The sequence below is a fragment of the Mastigoproctus giganteus genome, chromosome 2 (assembly GCF_048544385.1).
Source record: "Mastigoproctus giganteus isolate SK-2022 chromosome 2, ASM4854438v1, whole genome shotgun sequence".
In the NCBI taxonomy this organism is placed as follows: Eukaryota; Metazoa; Arthropoda; class Arachnida; order Uropygi; family Thelyphonidae; genus Mastigoproctus; species Mastigoproctus giganteus.
Genome location: NC_143576.1, coordinates 246,146,105 through 246,165,645, shown reverse-complemented (window position 1 = coordinate 246,165,645; position 19,541 = coordinate 246,146,105). Strand labels below are relative to the sequence as shown.

General features: G+C 38.8%; 1 protein-coding gene across 1 annotated transcript in view; it reads left to right on the top strand.

Moving 5' to 3' along the window:
- Nucleotides 1-19,541, top strand: part of Slob (Slowpoke binding protein) — a 111,530-nt gene that overhangs the window by 77,309 nt on the left and 14,680 nt on the right. The window contains exons 7-8 of the mRNA XM_090390275.1: nucleotides 11,028-11,134; nucleotides 19,384-19,484. Of these exons, the coding sequence (XP_090246401.1) occupies nucleotides 11,028-11,134; nucleotides 19,384-19,484 (208 nt within the window). The remainder of the gene's footprint in view (nucleotides 1-11,027; nucleotides 11,135-19,383; nucleotides 19,485-19,541) is intronic.

The window sequence follows — 19,541 nt, the reverse complement described above, 5'->3', positions numbered from 1 at the left end:
TCTGTGAATCCCCCAAGCTAGCAGTTTTCCGACCCACCTAACACTGCCTCGATAGCATCAGCAAATATTCTTGCACCCTTTCTATTTAAGTGTAGCCCATCCCTGTAGAAGCAGTCTCTCTTGTTAACAAGCACAGGCCAGGCTGAAAAAAATTTTACCCAGCCTTGCACATTTCCTCCAGGGCCGAATTTATTAACAAGGTTCTCATCATGACTCCCTCCTGTCGTGTCTGGGCAGAATTGTAGACACTTGTACTTGACCTGTACTTGTTAAGTAAATCTGCAGATCTCCTAATCTTAATGTCATTAGTGCCAACGTGTACAACAATATCACCCTTTGTGCCCTTAAAAGATGATATATGCTTTTCAAGTCATCAACCTTTGCCCCTGGCAGACATACCCTGGTCCTATTCCATCTATCCTTTTTACACAATATATTCCCCATTTCCCTGACAATAGAGTCACTGACGATAACTAACTCCTGTGGGAGCAGCACGTTCTGCCTTGGAGGTTGCTGCTGTGTTGCCTGATGCCTAAGAGTGTGCTCTGGCATTGAGTTGGGCAGCTGAGAGCTTGATGGGCCCCTCATATTAATTTCTTCGAGGGCATCTACCCTACACCTCAAGCTCTCATAGATGCCCATCAGAACGCTGAGCTGATGCCTAATTTCTAGTCATTCTCTGCACCTGGCACACATAAAGACATCCTCCTTGGCTAGGTCATGTTCCGTTCCAGAGAGTTCGGCAAACATTTCACAAGTTGCACATTTTTTTAGGCTGTGATGCGTTGGAGAATCGTCCCCTCAATTCTCCCTCGAGTCACAGCACTCCTGCCACTTTGTGCCTGTTGCTTTTCTGCTCCATTCTGGGGCATGATATTTTAAATTAATAAGATCAATAAATTTAATTAATTAATTGTCAGTACTACACTTTCTAATAGAATACTAAATGCAGGGATGCGAATTACACTATATAATTTTATGTTTGAGCTACCTAGTTACCACAATTAAAAATTTGAATTCCCTACCACTCTATACAAAACCAATGGCTGCAAGATTCAAACAAAACAACAGTTTTACGTATATTAAGTAGTAATCTACAAAAACTCTTATCTAAATTAAAAATAAAAATAACCAGCGTATCTAGAACTATATGGCTACTTATAAAGTTCAATATAAAATAACAATTAGGTAAATAAAATGGCAAACGCTTATCGCTTTTTCAGAGCCTGTAATTCACAGCTGTAATTTTTAAAGAGAGTCAGCGCCTTCTCCTTTTGGTGACAAAAAGGTTGCTAAATAGTGAGTTAATAATTCTATAAAGGTAATTTATAAATTTTGCGAGAAGTATTTTTTAACAATTTTCAAAGCTGGATTTGCCCCGGCAAGGAGGTACTCAGAGAGCCAGTGTTCAGGCAGCGGTGGTGGGGAGGCACCTGCACGGAGTCATGCACGGCCCTCACCTGCCATTCTCTTTTCCCCCAAGACTTTAATCGCTTCTCCAGGAAGAAGTCAGAGTTCTCCCACCCTTGTCATTCCAGTTGTTGTGAAATACTCAAATAGACAACGTTTCCGTTAATTCCTCAGTTTTAGGCCAAACCGGGAGTAGAAACTTTTTTCAGTTACCATAAAGCTCTCTATTTGAGATACTACACTAACGACCATTCGTGACTGTGGACCCTTCATCCTGAGTGTTCGGCACTCAGTACTTGACAGATTTATTTTTTATGAAACCCCCAAACACGAAAGGTATTAAAACCTATAGTACTTAGTACTGTGCATGAGTTGGGGGTTGAGAAGATGAAAGAAGATATTTGTTGACATTAGACTTGAACTTCTGTAGACTGTAATTTTCAGGAAATATGTATGAAGGAAGGTTGTTCCAGAAAACGGCAGTTGATTTAATAAACGAGGTAGATGAAAAGTTGGTTTTGCGAGTTTGAAGTTGGACAGTAAATGGATGTTGGCTTGTGGCAGCATGTGTTCAGACTGTTTTGAAAGAGAGAGCGGGAATTATAGAAGCCGATTCAGAAGAACAGTGCCTGTGGAAATATCTGTAGAAAAGGAATGCAGTAGGAACAGTATGTCTATACGACAGAGAGAGGAGAGATTCTGTTAGAGATGAGTTATTAATTAACCTAATTGTCCTATTCTGAATCTAGAAGCCTGAGAGATGTTTTGGGGGCATTGCCCCAGATGTGGGAACAATATTCCATGGTAGGGCGGATTTGTGATTTGTACAGAGTGAACAGCTGTTTGGAAGAAAAGTAGCACTGAGAGCAAAAGAGAAAACCAAGTTTTTTAGATGCAGAGGAAGCAATATTTGTAATGTGCTTGTGCCAAGAGAGATTAGAAGTCAGGGTAATCCCCAGAAGAGTTATATCATCTTGCCTAGAAATTGGAGTGTCACCAAAGATAATCATAGGAGCAGAAGAATCCTTTTTTGCGAGATATAAGACTGGACTGAGTTTTAGAAGGATTGAAATCAACTGAGTTGTCTTTGCCCCACCAGAGAATTACCTGGAGATCGGCATTTAAGGAATTGGTAGCAGATATTGGAGAAGTTGAAGCTGATTGAGCAGGGCGAAGTTTCTCAAACTGGAAAGTGGAATGCATTTTGCTATTATCAGCAAAACTATGGATAGGATTTCCAGTCAATGGAAGAAGGTCATTAATATACAAGAGGAAAAGAGTGGGGGAAAGAACTGAACCTTGGGGGACACCAGCATTAGTGGAGAAGTTAGAAGACAGAGAGCCATCTACTATCACCGTCAGTGAGCAGTCAGAGAGAAAACTGGATAACCAATTACAAAAAACAGTTGGCAAACTGTAAGATGGAAGCTTGTTTAGAAGACCTTTATGCAAAACATGATTGAAAGCGTTTGAGATGTCAAGAGCAACTGCTTGTGTTTCACCGAACTTTTCCGTTGAATTTGTCCATAAATGGGTAACATAATCCAAAATATCACCAGTGGAACGACACTGACGGAATCCATACTGGTGATCGTTGATCAGACAGAAGGTTTCTAGGTAGTTTAAGAGTTGGTGGTTAATTGATTTCTCCATTACTTTAGAAGGGGTAGAAGTAATTTTAATGGGACGGTAATTGGATGGGGGAAATTTGTCACAATTTTTAGGAACTGGCTGGATATGAGCAAATTTTGGTGCAAAAGTTTTTGCCAGTATTATTGAGGATACCTTAAAGGCTCAGGGAAACTGCTAGTTAGGGGGGATGTGGGTAATACTGACACGCGTTTATCTGATAATATTGGTCAATGTAACTCTTGCACATACCTTAAGAGTTCTTATCTGTTACCCCAACTGGACGTATTATCTAGATGTTCTGGGGGCAAAGACGTTTCACGTGAGCAGGTAGCTAATATCAGGGAAGAGAGCCTAAAAAACTTCAAGGGTTGTGTTAGGGTTGTTAAATATACAAGAACAGTAAATCTTAATTGTTTATACAGTAACGTTAGAAGTGTCGTCAATAAAATGAGCGAATTCGAACTGCTGGTTAAAACAAGTAACGCAGACATAATAGGGCTTACGGAGACGTGGTGCCACCCGGAAATTGGGGATGATGAGTTTCAGTACGGCTTGTATAATGTATTTAGGAAGGATAGAGTAGATAGAAGGGGTGGTGGGGTAATGCTTCTTATCAGAAGCAGCCTGAGTGCGACGATAGCTTTCCCAGATTCAGACATTTCACATGCTAGTATAGAGTCTGTATGGTGTGAGATAGTTGGAAACAAAGGTACAATGCGAGTAGGCGTAATCTACAGACCAGGTGATTGTGAAGACTATGACAAAAGCCTCTACATGCAAATGGAATGGGCAAGTAAGCGTCAATGCCTTATTATGGGTGATTTCAATTTGCCTCTAATTGATTGGAGTAAATGGGAAGGAAACTCGACATGGGGAACAAAATTTTTAAATCAACTAGATGACTGTTATTTGTATCAACATGTCAGGGAAAGTACTAGAGAAAAGAATATCCTAGACCTCATCATCACACATGAATCAGATGACATAACAGGGCTGACAGTAGAGGAACCAGTAGCAGGAAGTGATCACGGAGTTCTACGGTGGATGTTGACGAGAGAGGTAGCAGAAGTAAAAGGCAAAGGAATGGGTTTTAATTTCAGAAAAGGAAATTACGATGCCTTAAGGTACTACATGGCCTCTATTAACTGGGTAGATATCGCGCAGAGAATGAATACAATTGAACTGTGGTACGCTTTTAAAACATTAATCACAGATGCCTTGAATGCGTATATACCATTAAAAAAATACTCCACGAGAAGGGTTCCAAGTTGGATGAATAGTGAAGTTGCCACATTACTTGAGCAGAAAAAGGTGGCATGGAAACGTTACAGAGCAATAAAAAGTACTGAAGCCTATAACAGCTACAAGGTGATGTGTAATAGAGCCACAGAAAAAGTTCGACAGGCAAAGGCAGTTTATGAGAAATCACTAGCAAACAGAGCAAAGAGGGGGGGGGATAAAGAATTCTTCACATATATAAATGCCAAGAAGAGCAGGACAAACCAGATCGGACCTTTACGTAAGGGAAAGGGGATAGTAATAAATACACCAGCTGCCGTTGCAGATGAACTCAACAGTTATTTTGCATCGATATTTACAAATGAAAAGCCTTTTGTGGCAATGGGAAATTGTGGGAGCGAAGTTGAAAAATATGTAATTAATGATATTGAAATTTCGCAAGATTATTTAATGAAAAAACTTTCAAGCCTACAGACTAGTAAGGCTCCTGGAGTTGATGGAATATACCCTATAATCTTGAGAGAGGCGGCAAGTGAGTGCATTGAACCACTGAGGCTGGTTATGCGAGCATCACTAGACTCTGGGGAGATTCCCTTGGATTGGAAAAGTGCAAATGTATCTCCCATACATGCTAGAACTAGGGGACATAAATTCAAGTTACGCGGGGAAATGTTTAGATTGGACTGCAGGAAGTTTTATTTTAGCCAGCGAGTTATAAATTACTGGAATAAGTTGCCTTCATGGGTGGTAGAGGCCGACAGTTTGGGGAAATTCAAAGGTCATCTGGATAGTACTTTCGGGTAAGGGAAGCGCATAGGATGATAGGATTAATTTCCTTTTTATTTAATTTTTAATTTCATTTTATTATTTTTATTTATTTATTTTTTGTTCGGATTTTTTTTTTGGCTGGTGCAGCATAAGCCATAGGCTTTCTTGCACCATACGGCCGTTACTAATACTAATACTAATACTAAAAAAATTTCCAAGCAGACGGAAAAACACCTTTAGAATAAAAAAGTGAAAAAAGGCGGCAAAAAACAGGAGTGAGTACAGGAGCACAGGTTTTGAGAACAAGTTGAGAAATACCATCAGGACCTGGAGCTTTATTAGCAACAAGCTTTCTCAAAATCTTTCTGACATCCTTTAGACCGAAGACCACAGGGGGCACTGAATGGAACGTGATGGGAATGGTTGGAGGTATTTTACCAAGATCTTTAATATACAGTAAACCCCCGCTATTCGCGGTATCTGTATTCGCGGTTTCGCGTATTCGCGATCGCCGATTTAATATAAAATGAAACCTAAAAAATGTGAATTTTAAAGCGCCGTGAATATTTTCCGCCATAAAAAAACATGGGCGTGGCTAAAATTATCTTTCCCGGTAAAAACAGCGCTCAGTGGGTGGGGAGAAAGGAGTGACAAAATCGCGAGCGTGGATGTTTCTCGCTAATCCTTGTTCAGTATGTGTTATGCGCTTGTCATGGAAGGTTTCGTCGTTTGCTTTTAATTTATATGCTTATAAATTGAATAAATTTATCAATTTATAAATTGATTTGCTTACAAAAATGATAAATCTACTGTTTTGCAGTGTAAAACGGACTTTTTCGAGTGTGTTAACGGAAGAAAGTGACTTTATTGTGGACAAGTTCTTTCTAACTCCTACAAAAATATGGCTAAAAATAACAAGAGAAATGTGAAAATATTAAAGAAGATGATGACATTAGCGAATAAAATTGAGTTATTAGATAAAATTTCTAATGGTAAAAGTCTCCTCAGTGGCAAAACATTATAAAATCAATGAGTCAACGGTACGATCAATCAAGAAATCGGAAGGAAAAATCCGCCGTAGTGTCCGTGAAAACGCGCTAATTGCTTCAAAAATTTGCTCTGTAACTCGTGATGTTAAATTAGAAAAAATAGAAAAAGCTTTAAACATGTGGATAGAAGACCGAACTCAAAATAAAATTCCGTTAAGTTCACTCATCATTCGTGAAAAGGCAAAACTCCTTTATCAACACTTTAGCGAAACTGGTGATAGCACTGGCGGGATAAGTTTTTTTGCTAGCAAAGGCATATTACATTTAATATTAAATTGTATCTTATTTTCATTTCGATGCCATATGCTTGCATTTCACTATGTACTGTCTATGTACATAGTCATATTATGAAGGTACATATAATACATACATAGAAAAAATTTTAGACTAGTTTTTCTTATATATTTCATACTTTGGAACGGAACCCCTTTATTACTATGGGAGCCATAACTCAGTATTCGCGTTTTCGGTATTCGCGACATTTCTCAGGAACGTAACCCCCGCTATTCGCGGGGGTTTGCTGTACTTTAGTTGGAAGAAAAATGGGATGCTAGCTGGTCAGCTTTATCCTTTGCTGAAGTGAAAATATAACCACCTGGTTTTGACAGAGGAGGGAGCAGAGATGGGCAGATGTTGCAGCCAATAGCTTTGGCAAGAGACCAGAATGCTCGCCTACCATTAAGGCAAGAAGCAAGTTTTCTACTCTTAGCCTGTTCCAAATCTAGTTTGGACTGATTAATAATTGCCTTACAATTGTTGCATGCTTTGGTGTAGGCAGAAAATGAAACTAAAGAATTGGAAGCAAGCCAATTACGATATGCAACATTCTTCTCTTGAACAGCCTTAGCACATTTATTGGAAAGCCAAGGTTTAGATGAAGGACGAGATTTTAATTTGGAGTGGAATAAAGGATTCCATTCCTATAAGAATAATTTCACTGACACGATCTGAGTAAATGTTGACATCAGAAATTTTGAAACAGTAATCCGACCAAGGAAAAGAAGAAAAGAGATCTCACAGGTCATCCCATTTTGCATTCTTTAATGCCAAACAACATGAGGTTGGGAATGGCCATGAGATAAAGGCTCCATTGGAGAAGAGACAATCACCAAGTTGTGATCTGAGGTACCTAAAGGACCACACACTTCGACGGGTACTTAGAACGGTTGTTTGTGAGAAAAAGATCAAGCGTGTTGGTTATATGGTTAGGATTGTCTGGTATTCTGGTAGGTAAATGAGCAATCTGTACGAGGTCATTAGTAATTGCAAATGCCCCAGCATCTCAACCAGCTGGGTCTATGTGACTAGAGAATGGAAGCCAGCTGGAGTTGTGAACATTAAAATCACCATGGAAAATTACCTCACTGTTAGGAAACTTGGACTGGAAAAAGTCAAGTTGCAAAGAGATGAAGTCAAAGAGCTCCAAGTGATTAGTGGAGTTGGGAGAACAGAGACAACAGATGAATTTGACAGAATAAGGTAGAGAGATGTTAATCCAGAGAAGTTCAAAAAGAGGAGATTCCAAATTACCAAGTGTCTGACAGGGAATATCGGAATGGACATATGCACAAATACCACCTTTGTGGCGAAAGGAATCATACAGAAAATAATTTGCGCAACTGACACGAGCAGTGGTTGTATTGACCGATAACTGAGATTCTGTCAGAAAAAGTACATGGGTTTTGACAGACTGTAAGTGGAAATGGACATCATTGAGATTAGAACCGTGACCATGTATGTTTTTGAAATGAACTAGGAAGTGTTTGGGAAGTTTAGATATTTTTGCAGATAAGTTTGCTCTATTAGTTTGACAATTCATGATGTATTCAGTAGTAAAAAAAGTGGGGAGGGGCATGCTCTCTGAAGTAGTGAAATTTTTGGATAGGGTATACACATAAGAATATACCCAGATCCTTGACATAACGTGGCCTTGACAATGTCCCCCCCCGCATACACACTACTCGGACTCCCTCTAGTCACTATCTGGCAGAGTAGAGGTAGCATGATTATACACTAGCTGATCCAGAAGCTTTCTAGAGAGTTACCAATAGGTTTGGTCCGGTGTATTAACTAGCGGCTGGCTTGCGAACATGTTTTTGAGCTGTACCCTTGAAATGTAAGGAAGTTTGGATCTCGCCATGGTGTTCATCATAACCTCAAAAGACATCAATCATATTGCATGATGGAAGAGACGGAGAAGGATTGACTGGAACTTAGCTCTGGAGACTAAACATGGTTTCCTTCGCTTTAAGCCTCCAATAAGCAAAGTGGTGGTATTTCACCGATTGATGAGAGTCATCTACCACTCAGTATTGCCTGGTAACCTAGAGGGGTGGCATTCCTCTGTGTGGTGTGGGTGGCACACCTCGACCCCTGCTTACTTTGGTTCACACCTGGGTAGTCACCCACAGTGTGCTTGCACATTTCTTCCATTCTCCTTTCTTCCATTCTCCTTATGTTAGCTATTGCTTCTTTTGACGTATGTATAATACTATATATAAAAATTTTATGGATAGATATTGGTTCTCTTTATCTTTTTCGCTCCATGCTATGTAATTGCTTTTTCATGTTTTCTTTATATATTTGTTAGCTATCGGTCGGGCTAATTGTCGTCTTGCCTGTAAGCAACTAAATTATACACCTAACCATTAGACTTTAATATTACTGCAAAAGTATTGACACTAGTGAAATATTGATAATATCTTTGGATTCAGCACACAAAACATAAGAAAGAGTTAAATATAAACATAAGCTTTTTTGCTACCTAGTATAATGGTTGCTCCATCCAATATTCATTAACATCCTAAGATAATGCTTTCCATTATCTTTGGGCTTTGAGGACACACTGGCCCACATCATAAGTTTCATATTAATGGAAGTACTGTTGTTATACAGCAGACTCTCGATTTACCAGGATCAGATTAACCAAGACTCCAAATTAAAAAAAAAAAAAAAAATCAACCAGAAATCATAAAATTCAAGTAATAAGTAGAATAGGTATAAACAAATATTTTTCAAGTTGTAAATAAGTGACAAGGACCGACGTTATAAGTCGTCATTGGAAGATTAATGTGCCTATTATCTTGCAATCCCCACTGTCTTCACATCCGCCGCTCAAAAAAAAAAAAAAAAAAAGAAAGAGAGACATGTTTAGTTTGTTTTAGTGCGTCGCATCGATAGTTGTGTTCCGTCGCAAAGCAAAAAGATAAATTTTGTTTCATTATTTATGTCAGGGATGTCGACATTTTTTTTTTTGTTTAGAAATCGTGAAAATGATGGGTAAATGCAAAAGAGTTGCACTTTCAGTTAAACAAAGACTTGAAATTATTCAAAAGTTTGAAAACGGTGCATCCGTTTAATCTCTAATGAACCATTATAATGTTGGTGACCAAACCATATGTGATTATTAAAAAATAAAGGGAAACTTTTCGATTTAAAATCAACATTGAAAAAAATAAAGGGAAGCATCGTATTGGACATGCGAGTAGTACGTGGTAAGTTTTTTTTTATCTATTGTCATATTTTTTGCGTAGGTTGTTGAACATTTTTTGATACAGTAAGTTCCTGCCTTATGCAACTAGGGATTTACGTAAATTTGTTTTCACTCAATTTTTAAAATTATTTTATTTATTTATTTTTTTTTTTTAGGATTGTAAAATTTAAAACAACAAAAAAAAATAATAAGCAATCAATAATGACAATCACGGCACGCACAAATTACACAAGTGAGATCGGAGTAACAAGCAGAAAAATAGGAAAGAAGAGAAGATCCTTACAATTATTTATGTTTTTTTTTAAATGACTGAAGATTTTAGTAAAGGGGACACACACTTCACCATAATAACATAAAAACCAACAGAATTCCAGCTATCATTATCATCGCAAATGCAGTAAGATCGAGTTTACTACCCGTTTATAATAGATTGCGCTAACAGAAAAGCCCAATAAAACGAAAAGTGCAAATTGTTTTTTGGTGACCTCCAGAAATGTGCTTTAGTAAAATGCGAGCTCGCACAGGGTGATAATAGTGAGTTTTTGCCTTAACCCTGTGAAGTTCTTTCCAGAAAATTTCATTTTGACCGTTATCATGGTGCCGACTAAGAGAAAGTGACAACGGTACTAATAAATCTACCAAGAAAAGGAAAGCGATCGATTTGGATCAGAAAATTAATCTAATAAGGATGTACAAAAATGGTCAAATGTTAACAAGTATCATGCTGAATTCAAATTTGTCAATAATAATATAGCAGCAATAGGTTACTAGTCATTCCCGAGTTATGTAAAACTCGACGAAGTAAGAAGTCCTGGAATGTATCTCATACATATGTCGGGAACTTCTGTATTTTTGGATTATCAGGGATTTGTTTTTTACCATCTATCCCGGAAAATCAAGAGTATACTGTATATATATATTTTTGTTGTTGCAGGGGTTGTATCAGAATAAAAATAGGGAATTGCTTCTAATAGACTCTGTATACTGAAATTTTATGTCATAAAGCTTTACCAGATTTAGTTGCATGTGGCTTTTCTTCTTTTTCTTCAGCTAAAAAAAACATTTTTGAGATTGTCCCTTTTTAATTCTAAGGCTGTAAAGTCAACAGAAGCAACTTTAAAGGATATTTCCAAAAATTAGTTATATCATTTGTTAAAAAAATGAAATAACTAGTTATAGTAGTAAGACTACAGCATTATTGAAATAAACATATATCATACAAAGTAGATTACTCCAAAAAAAGAACCATTCCAGGTTTTTAAGACCTGAAAATGGCTAAAAACCTTTTTTCCTTAAATTAAGTGTAACACTTCATTGAACAAGCTGTATACTTTTAATAATTAAAATTAATTCTTTTTTAATTAAAGTTGAATTATATAATAATTTATATATATGCATATTGAGATATGTATAATAAAAATAAAATCTTATTCTAGGGTAACAGGTTTAGAAAATCCTCTCCTTGGCTTTTCATCTCGTATTCATTCCCTTCTTCCAAAACGTCTTCACGATAATAAAGAGGGTATTGATAGTATATGTTTTGGTAAGGAAAGCTTTTTCACTAAATTTTTGCTATAATTACTAACATTAGATACTAGTTGAATGGTAAAAGATTTTTATTTATTTATTTTTTTTTTATTATTAAATTTTCTTAGTGTGGCTTAAAGTTTTGACATCAGATGTAATACACTGAGTGACAGAAATCATGGGATACCTACCTAGTAACAGGTAGGCCAACCTTTAACCCGGATAAGGCAGTCATATGGTGAGGAATTGAGTCCACTAGTTCACGAAAACATTCCGCAGGTATTTCCATCTGTGCTTGCTGTACCGCTGTCCATTATTCTGCTGCATTCCTGGGTGGAGGATCCAAAGCTTGAATGGCCCTTTCCACATCATCCCAACTATGCCCCACAGGGTTCACTTCCACTGAACGGGGAGGCCATTCCATGGTGGTAAAATTTGCGAAATGCTCTTTGAACCATGTTCTGGTCACCACGGCCCTGTGGGGAGGCGAATTGTCCTGCTGGAAGAGTCCATTGCCTAGAGGGTGCACGATGACCATGAAGGGATGCAGATGGTCTGCAATGATGGATGCATAACCTGGACTGTTCAGAGATGTGTCTAGATGTACCAGAGGTCCCAACGTGTGGCAGTTGAACATACCCCAGACCATTACCGACCATCCACCTGCCTGAACAGGTCCTTGTTGGCATAGCTTTGTGCAGTTTCCACCAGATATGCACCCTCCTGTCCGCTAGAAATAACTGGAAAACAGGACTCATCGGACGAGGAGACCCATCTCCAATCATCTGGGGGTCCAGTGCTGATGTTCTTTAGCCCAGTTGAGGCATAGAGTCCTGTGTCGTGATGTTAGCAATGGGAATTTGCTGGCTCCTGTAACCTGTTGTGGCTAATGATCGCCTGATGGTCTTGGTGGAGAAGTTTCTGACACCTCCCTCGAAGTTGGCGGTGATTTGTGCCAGTTGGCTGAAACAATGCAAGACAGACATCAACTGCCACAGTGAGATGTTATTCTGGAAATGGCATATTCCTGATACACTCTTGATACTGTCTAACGGGGATAGTGCAATTTCTGTACCACCTCTGCGATAGAGTGACCCATGCGTTGGGCACCCACTATCATTCCTCTTTCAAAGTCGGTTAACGTTTACCCATACTCACATCGAATTACTGTCTATGTGAATGCAGTGATGCAGTGTACCTATACAGGATGTCTCAAAAATACACGGCATAACTTCAGGAATGAGTTCCTCATATGTAGACAATAAAAATATTTTATATCAACATAGTTCTGGAAATGCTTGGTTCCCGAGTTATTAACCGAAATGTCTTATCTCCCACAGGTTATCACAAGGTACTGACAGAATCTGGTGGTTTTCCATTCCGACCATGTACTCAAGGAGTGAGGGAATGATGCCAGCAGTGGGGAAGATGGATCGCAAATTAGCAACACATACGACATACCCAATATTCTTCCTGATGAGGTAGAACATGCATTGAAGAAAATGAAGAATCAGAAAGCTCCGGGGAAGATGAAGTTACTGTAGATTTGTTAAAATTGGAAGGAAGAGACATGACACAAAAACTGGCGAGAGGCTTCACAAAATGCATTAGAAAAGGTGTGACGCCTAAGGAGTTGAATAATGCAATCATAGTTTTGCTGCATAAGAAAGGAGATAAATCAGAAATTGGAAATTATAGACCAATTAGCTTATTATCCCACATCTACAAGTTGTTCACAAGGGTCATTACTATCAAACAGACATATAAAGAACTGTGGATACGCATGTGGAAAGATCAAACAATTAATAAACTTTCTGAAATCAAGAGAGAACCTAAACAGTGGTAATCCAGCCTGAGACGAAACAGAAAGGAAGAAACCATCCTAGCCAGATTATACATTGGTCATACATTCCTCACTCATAGCTATCTACTAACAAACAGTCACCCTCCACAGTGCAGTAATTGTTTATACCCAGTAACAGTAAAGCATATCATCATAGAATGCCCGCGATATAGGTGGAACAGGACCAGTGTATGTCTCCCAGGGGCAAAGGTTGATGACGTTGGAGAGTGGATATCATCTTTTAAGGGCACAAAAGGTGATATAGTTGTACACGTTGGGACTAACGATATTAAGAGTAGGACACCGGCTGAATTACTTAACAAGTAATTCCCTAAGGGTTCAGTATTGGGTCCTTTATTGTTTTCTGCATTTATAAATGATATTGATGATGGTATATCAAGCTTAATGTCCAAGTTTGCAGACGATACGAAGGTTGGCAGGGTTGTCAAGGACACTACTGACACTATGCTGCTGCAACAGGATCTGGAAAGGTTGAGCAGATGGGCTGAGAGGTGGCAAATGAAGTTTAACATTGACAAATGTAAAGTACTACATATGGGAAACAGCAACCCCAGAGCAACGTATCAAATCTGTGGTACTACACTGACAGTGGTAGAGAATGAAAGGGACCTGGGGGTGTTTGTGCAGGCAGATATGAAGTTCTCTGAGCAGTGCAGACGGGTTGCAAGAGTAGCTCATGGTGTATTGTCAATGATATATAGGAATTTTTCTAGCAGGGATAAGGAGGTGATCATTCCCTTGTATAAGGCAATGGTCAGGCCACACCCAGAGTACTGTATACACGCCTGGAGGCCTCATTTCAAGAAGGATGTAGAGCTGCTGGAACGAGTACAGAGAAGGGCAACAAGATTAGTGAATGGAACAAAGGGGTGCTCTTACGAAGAAAGGCTTAAGTTTTGCGAATTACTGTGTCTGGAGACTAGGCACCAGCGAGGTGATCTGATAGAGGTGTACAAAGCCTTGAATGGTTTGAGCATGCTCAATGCTGATGGGATTCTTCCTCTTGCTCAGAATAATCACCTGAGAGGGCATAAATTCAAATTGAGGAAAGACAGATGTAGGATAGATGTGCGGAAATTTGCCTTTAGTCAGCGGGTGGTTGGTAGATGGAACAGACTTCCATCCCTTGTCGTGGAAGTTGATAGCCTAAATAAGTTTAAGGCCCAGCTGGACAGGTATTTCGAACGAACAGAGGGGTGAAATGGAAGTGGTTATTTTTTATTTATTTATTTTACTTTATTTTTTTATTTTTTATTTTTTTTTTTTTGGCTGATGCTGCATAAGCTTGCTTTCTTGCATCAAATGCCTCTACTAATGCTAATGCTAAGTACAGGTCACTGTTGAAAAAAAAGCCATGAATTAGGGTTGAATTTGAAAGTGTTTGCAATTCTGCCCAGACACGATAGGAGGGAGTATATGATGAGAACCCTGTCGATCAGTTCAGCCCTAGAAAGATTGTGCAAGGCTCAAGGGGTAGACTTTTTTTCAGCCTGGTCTGTACTTGTTAACAGGAGAGACTGCTTCTACAGGGATGGGATACACTTAAATAGAAAGGGTGCAAGAATGTTTGCTGATGCTATTGAGGCAGTGTTAGGTGGGTCGGAAAACTGCTAGATTGGGGGGATACAAGGACTAATATATTAACAGTAGCCACTGGCAGAGGTGAAAGTGATTCTTGCACTGCTTCTATTGGAATGAGCAGCAGCCTGGAAAATAAGATGCGGGATATTTCAGAGACTGCTGGGAATCATTGGGGTACAAGTAAACACATGGGTTGTGTTAGGGTAGCTAAGAAAAAGAACAGGTGCATGTATACTTGCGTGTACACCAATGCTAAGAGTTTAGTAAATAAATTTGATGAATTTGAGGTATTGCTATAAACATCAAAGGCAGATATTGTTGGGATTTCAGAGACGTGTCACACAGATATAAGGAATGCAGAACTGGAATTTGGGGAGTACAATGTCTACAGAAAGGATAGACAGGATAAGAAAGGAGGAGGGGTTATGCTATTAGTTAAGAAATACATAAAATCCAAGGAAGTGAAGCCAGTCGACATCGCTGGACAGTGCAGTGTCGAGTTAGTTTGGTGTGACATAAGTATTGGGAGATCAAAATTGAGAATAGGAGTGTGCTATAGGCCTAATGACTCTGATGAGTATAATAAGAAACTGTACAGGGAAATAGAGTGGGCCAGTAAATCAGAGAGTCTTATAATGGGGGATTTTAATTTCCCAGATATTGACTGGAATTTGTGGGTTGGTCACTCACACACTAGCAAGGCTTTTGTGGATTTATTGGATGATTGTTTTCTACATCAGCATGTTCAGGAGGCAACTAGAGGGAGTAATACTCTTGATTTGATTATCAGTAGTGATTCTTCATGCATTAAGAATCTGCAGATAAATGAACCACTAGGTGGCAGTGATCACAGTGTGCTGAAGTGGGATTTACTCAAAGAGGTAACTACCATTAGGGGTAAAGGGAAGGGTTATTGCTTTCGTAAAGGCGACTACGATGGACTGAGACAGTATTTAAATTCTGTACAGTGGGACCAACTGATGATGTTACCAACAGCAAATTCAAAATGGGAAGCATTCAAAGAACTTATCTTGGAAGCTACTAGGCTTTACATACCAACTAAGAAATATTGTTCAAGGTTTAGGCCTAAATGGATGTCAGATGAACTAATGAGACATATGGCAGAGAAGAAAAATGCATGGGATTCATATAAATTAATGGGTGACACAGAAGCCTATGATAGATACAAGTTGATCTGTAACAAAGTTACAAAGGAGGTTAGGCAGGCGAAGGCAGATTACGAGAAATCTTTGGCAAGGGATGCAAAGAAAAACAGCAAAGAGTTCTTTACTTATGTAAACTCTAGAAGGAAGGGGATGAATCAGATTGGTCCACTTGATATTGATGGGTCAACTGTTGATGATCCTGCTCAGGTAGCTAACAAATTAAATGAATATTTTGCATCGACATTAACACATGAGGAGTTATTCAGCGAGGGGAATGCCAGAGGTGTATTCAACTCTGGCAGGAAGCTAGAGAATCTTGTAATAACTGAGAGGAAAGTGGAGGAGAAATTGTTCAAGATAAATACAAGAAAGGCACCAGGGGTGGATGGGATCTATCCAGTTATATTAAAGGAGGCAGCAAAGGAAGTAAGCAAACCCTTAGCCATAATTATAAGAGCTTCCTTGGACTCAGGGGAGGTACCCATGGACTGGAGAAGTGCAAATGTGACCCCAATTCACAAAGGAGGATCAAAGGCTGACACAAGTAATTATAGACCTGTGAATTTAACTTCTGTTCCCAGAAAATTAATGGAGGCACTGGTTAAAGAAACACTGCAGGATCATCTAGACAAGACTTCAGTTATAGCTTGGACACAGCATGGTTTTGTTAAGGGGAAGTCTTGCCTGACCAATTTGATTGGATACTATGATGCATTCACAAAAGAACTGGATGCAGGGAATAACCTTGATATTATATACTTGGATCTAGAAAGGCTTTTGATACTGTTGCACATGGAAGACTGCTGCACAAATTGGAGCAGTGTGGCATTGGAGGCAAATTGCTGCTATGGATAAAGGGGTGGTTGAGGGGGAGAAGACAGGGAGTGGTAATCAATGGACACTGCTCATCGTGGACTAATGTTATTAGTGGAGTCCCTCAGGGTCCAGTATTGGGTCCATTATTGTTTTCTGTATTTATAAATGATATTGATGATGGTATATCAAACTTGATGTCCAAGTTTGCAGACGATACGAAGGTTGGCAGGGTTGTCAAGGACACTACTGACACTATGCTGCTGCAACAGGATCTGGAAAGGTTGAGCAGATGGGCTGAGAGGTGGCAAATGAAAGGGACCTGGGGGTGGTTGTGCAGGCAGATATGAAGTTCTCTGAGCATTGCAGACAGGCTGCAAGAGTAGCTCATGGTGTATTGTCAATGATATATAGGAATTTTTCTAGCAGGGATAAGGAGGTGATTATTCCCTTGTATAAGGCAATGGTCAGGCCACACCTAGAGTACTGTATACAGGCCTGGAGGCCTCATTTCAAGAAGGATGTAGAGCTGCTGGAACGAGTACAGAGAAGGGCAACAAGATTAGTGAATGGAACAAAGGGGTGCTCTTACGAAGAAAGGCTTAAGTTTTGCAAATTACAGTGTCTGGAGACTAGGCACCAGCGAGGTGATCTGATAGAGGTGTGTAAAGCCTTGAATGGTTTGAGCATGCTCAGTGCTGGTGGGATTCTTCCTCTTGCTCAGAATAATCACCTGAGAGGGCATAAATTCAAATTGAGGAAAGACAGATGTGCGGAAATTTGCCTTTAGCCAGCGGGTGGTTGGTGGAACAGACTTCCATCCCTTGTCGTGGAAGTTGATAGCCTAAATAAGTTTAAGGCTCAGCTGGACAGGTGTTTCGAATGAACAGAGGGGTGAAGTGGAAATGGTTATTTTTTATTTTATTTTATTTTTTTTTTTGGCTGATGCTGCATAAGCTTGCTTTCTTGCATCAAATGCCTCTACTAATGCTAAAGCTAATATCAAAATGAATGGAAAAAAGCTTTTTCTTCTATTTTTCATAATTGCAATTAGTTAACACTACAGTGTGTCCTAGGAGTTCGAGAGAACATGGATGACATTTTTCTTTTCCTAAAATAGATATATAAATATCACCTTATCTGAACCCCTATCACCTATAGGAAAAATGAAGAAAAATATCATAAAGTAATTAGTGCATTATTGCCTAAGTTGCTGATGCACCAACAAATGTGACAACAAGAGTCATTACTAACATATTAGAAAGAATACTTGATAAGAATAAACTGAAAGAGCAAGCTGGCTTTAGGACTGGATTTTCAACTATGCATCACCTTCACGTAATATCACAGCTAATGGAGAAAGCAAATGAATATAAACCACCTGGCATTTGTGGATTATGAAAAGGCATTTGACTCCATACAGCATAAGGCAATTTTTCGGGCACTGGAAAGACAAGGCATAGATACCCCATATATTATGATTTTGAAGAAAATATATGAGAGTGCTACCTCCTTTATTAGACTAGACAAAGACAGTATCAAATTTAAAATTGATAAAGGAGTTCGACAGGGAGACACAATATCTCCAAAGTTGTTTACTGCTGTCCTTGAGGAAGCTTTCAGAAGATTAGACTGGTCACAGAAAGGAGTCAATGTGAATAGAGAGTACCTAAACCATTTACGATTTGCAGATGACATTGTGGTCATAAGCCATGATCCCAAAGAATTAGAGGAAAATCTTAATCAGTTATGCAGAGTTAGTAAGGATTTTGGACTAAAGATGAATATGGCTAAAACAAAAGTAATAATGAACAAGTATGCCATAGAATGGGATATAATCGTTGAAGGAGCAGTAATTAAAAAGGTGGAGTCATATACTTATCTGGGACAAGTCATCAGCTGTAATAATGATAAATGGCTGGAAGTCAAGAGAAGAATAAATTTTGAATGGGTAGTATTCAGGAAATATAGTCACAAATCAGTATGTGACTGTATTTTCTGTTCATTAATTTACGTTTCAAACCGAATTTGTCTGAAATGTAAATTAATGAACCAATGTATACTCCCCACCATGACTTATGGAAGTGAAACTTGGGCACTCACCAAAAGAATGGAAGAGAAGCTGAGAACTACACAGCGAAGAATGGAACGAATTATATAGGGAATCAGACTGTTAGATAAGAAGAGAAACACATGGATTAGGTAGCAAACTCAAGTAAAGGACATTCTTATCAAAACTAAAGAACTAAAATGGTCTTGGGCAGGACACATAGCTCAAAGATGTGATGACAGATGGACTAAGAAAATAACAGAATGATACCCAAGGAGAGCTAGAAGAAAACCTGGAAGACAGCAACGGAGATGGACAGATGAAATTCATGAGTTTGTGGGTAGTAAATGAATGGCTATTGCACAAAACAGAAGGAACTGGAAAGTTGCTGGAGAGGCCTTCATCCTGCAGTGGATTAAAAATGGCTGATGATGATGATGATTTGACAGTCATCCCTTTTTTAAAGTCTATCATGTTTCTTGCCCATGTCAAGCAACTACTTTGTATGGACTGCATACCATGAATCTGCAGTATCACATTTACCAGTTCTCACTGATACATTTGTGCCAACAGGTGGGGAGGAACAGCTGATTGCTAAAACATGGGGGGATCATAATGTTCTGACTGGACAGTGTGTATGCTAAATATTTTTGATAATTGAGAGCTATTAAGTGCTAAATATTTTGCAAAGTAGGTATATTGTTTAAGTTGTGGAAACCAATAAATCCAGTTATTTACTGTGTTCCAGTGATCCAGTTATTTACTGCTTTTTTTTTTTTTTTTTTTTTCAGGACATATACTGTTTGAGATGTGTGCAGGATATGAATTGACAACAGCTCATCCCACTGAAAAAAATTATAATGATTTAGAAAATTGCCCTCAAGTTGTTGAGGTCAGTAAGTATATTTTTATTTACTTTTTTATTTTGGTGTTATAGTAGTTTGATGTG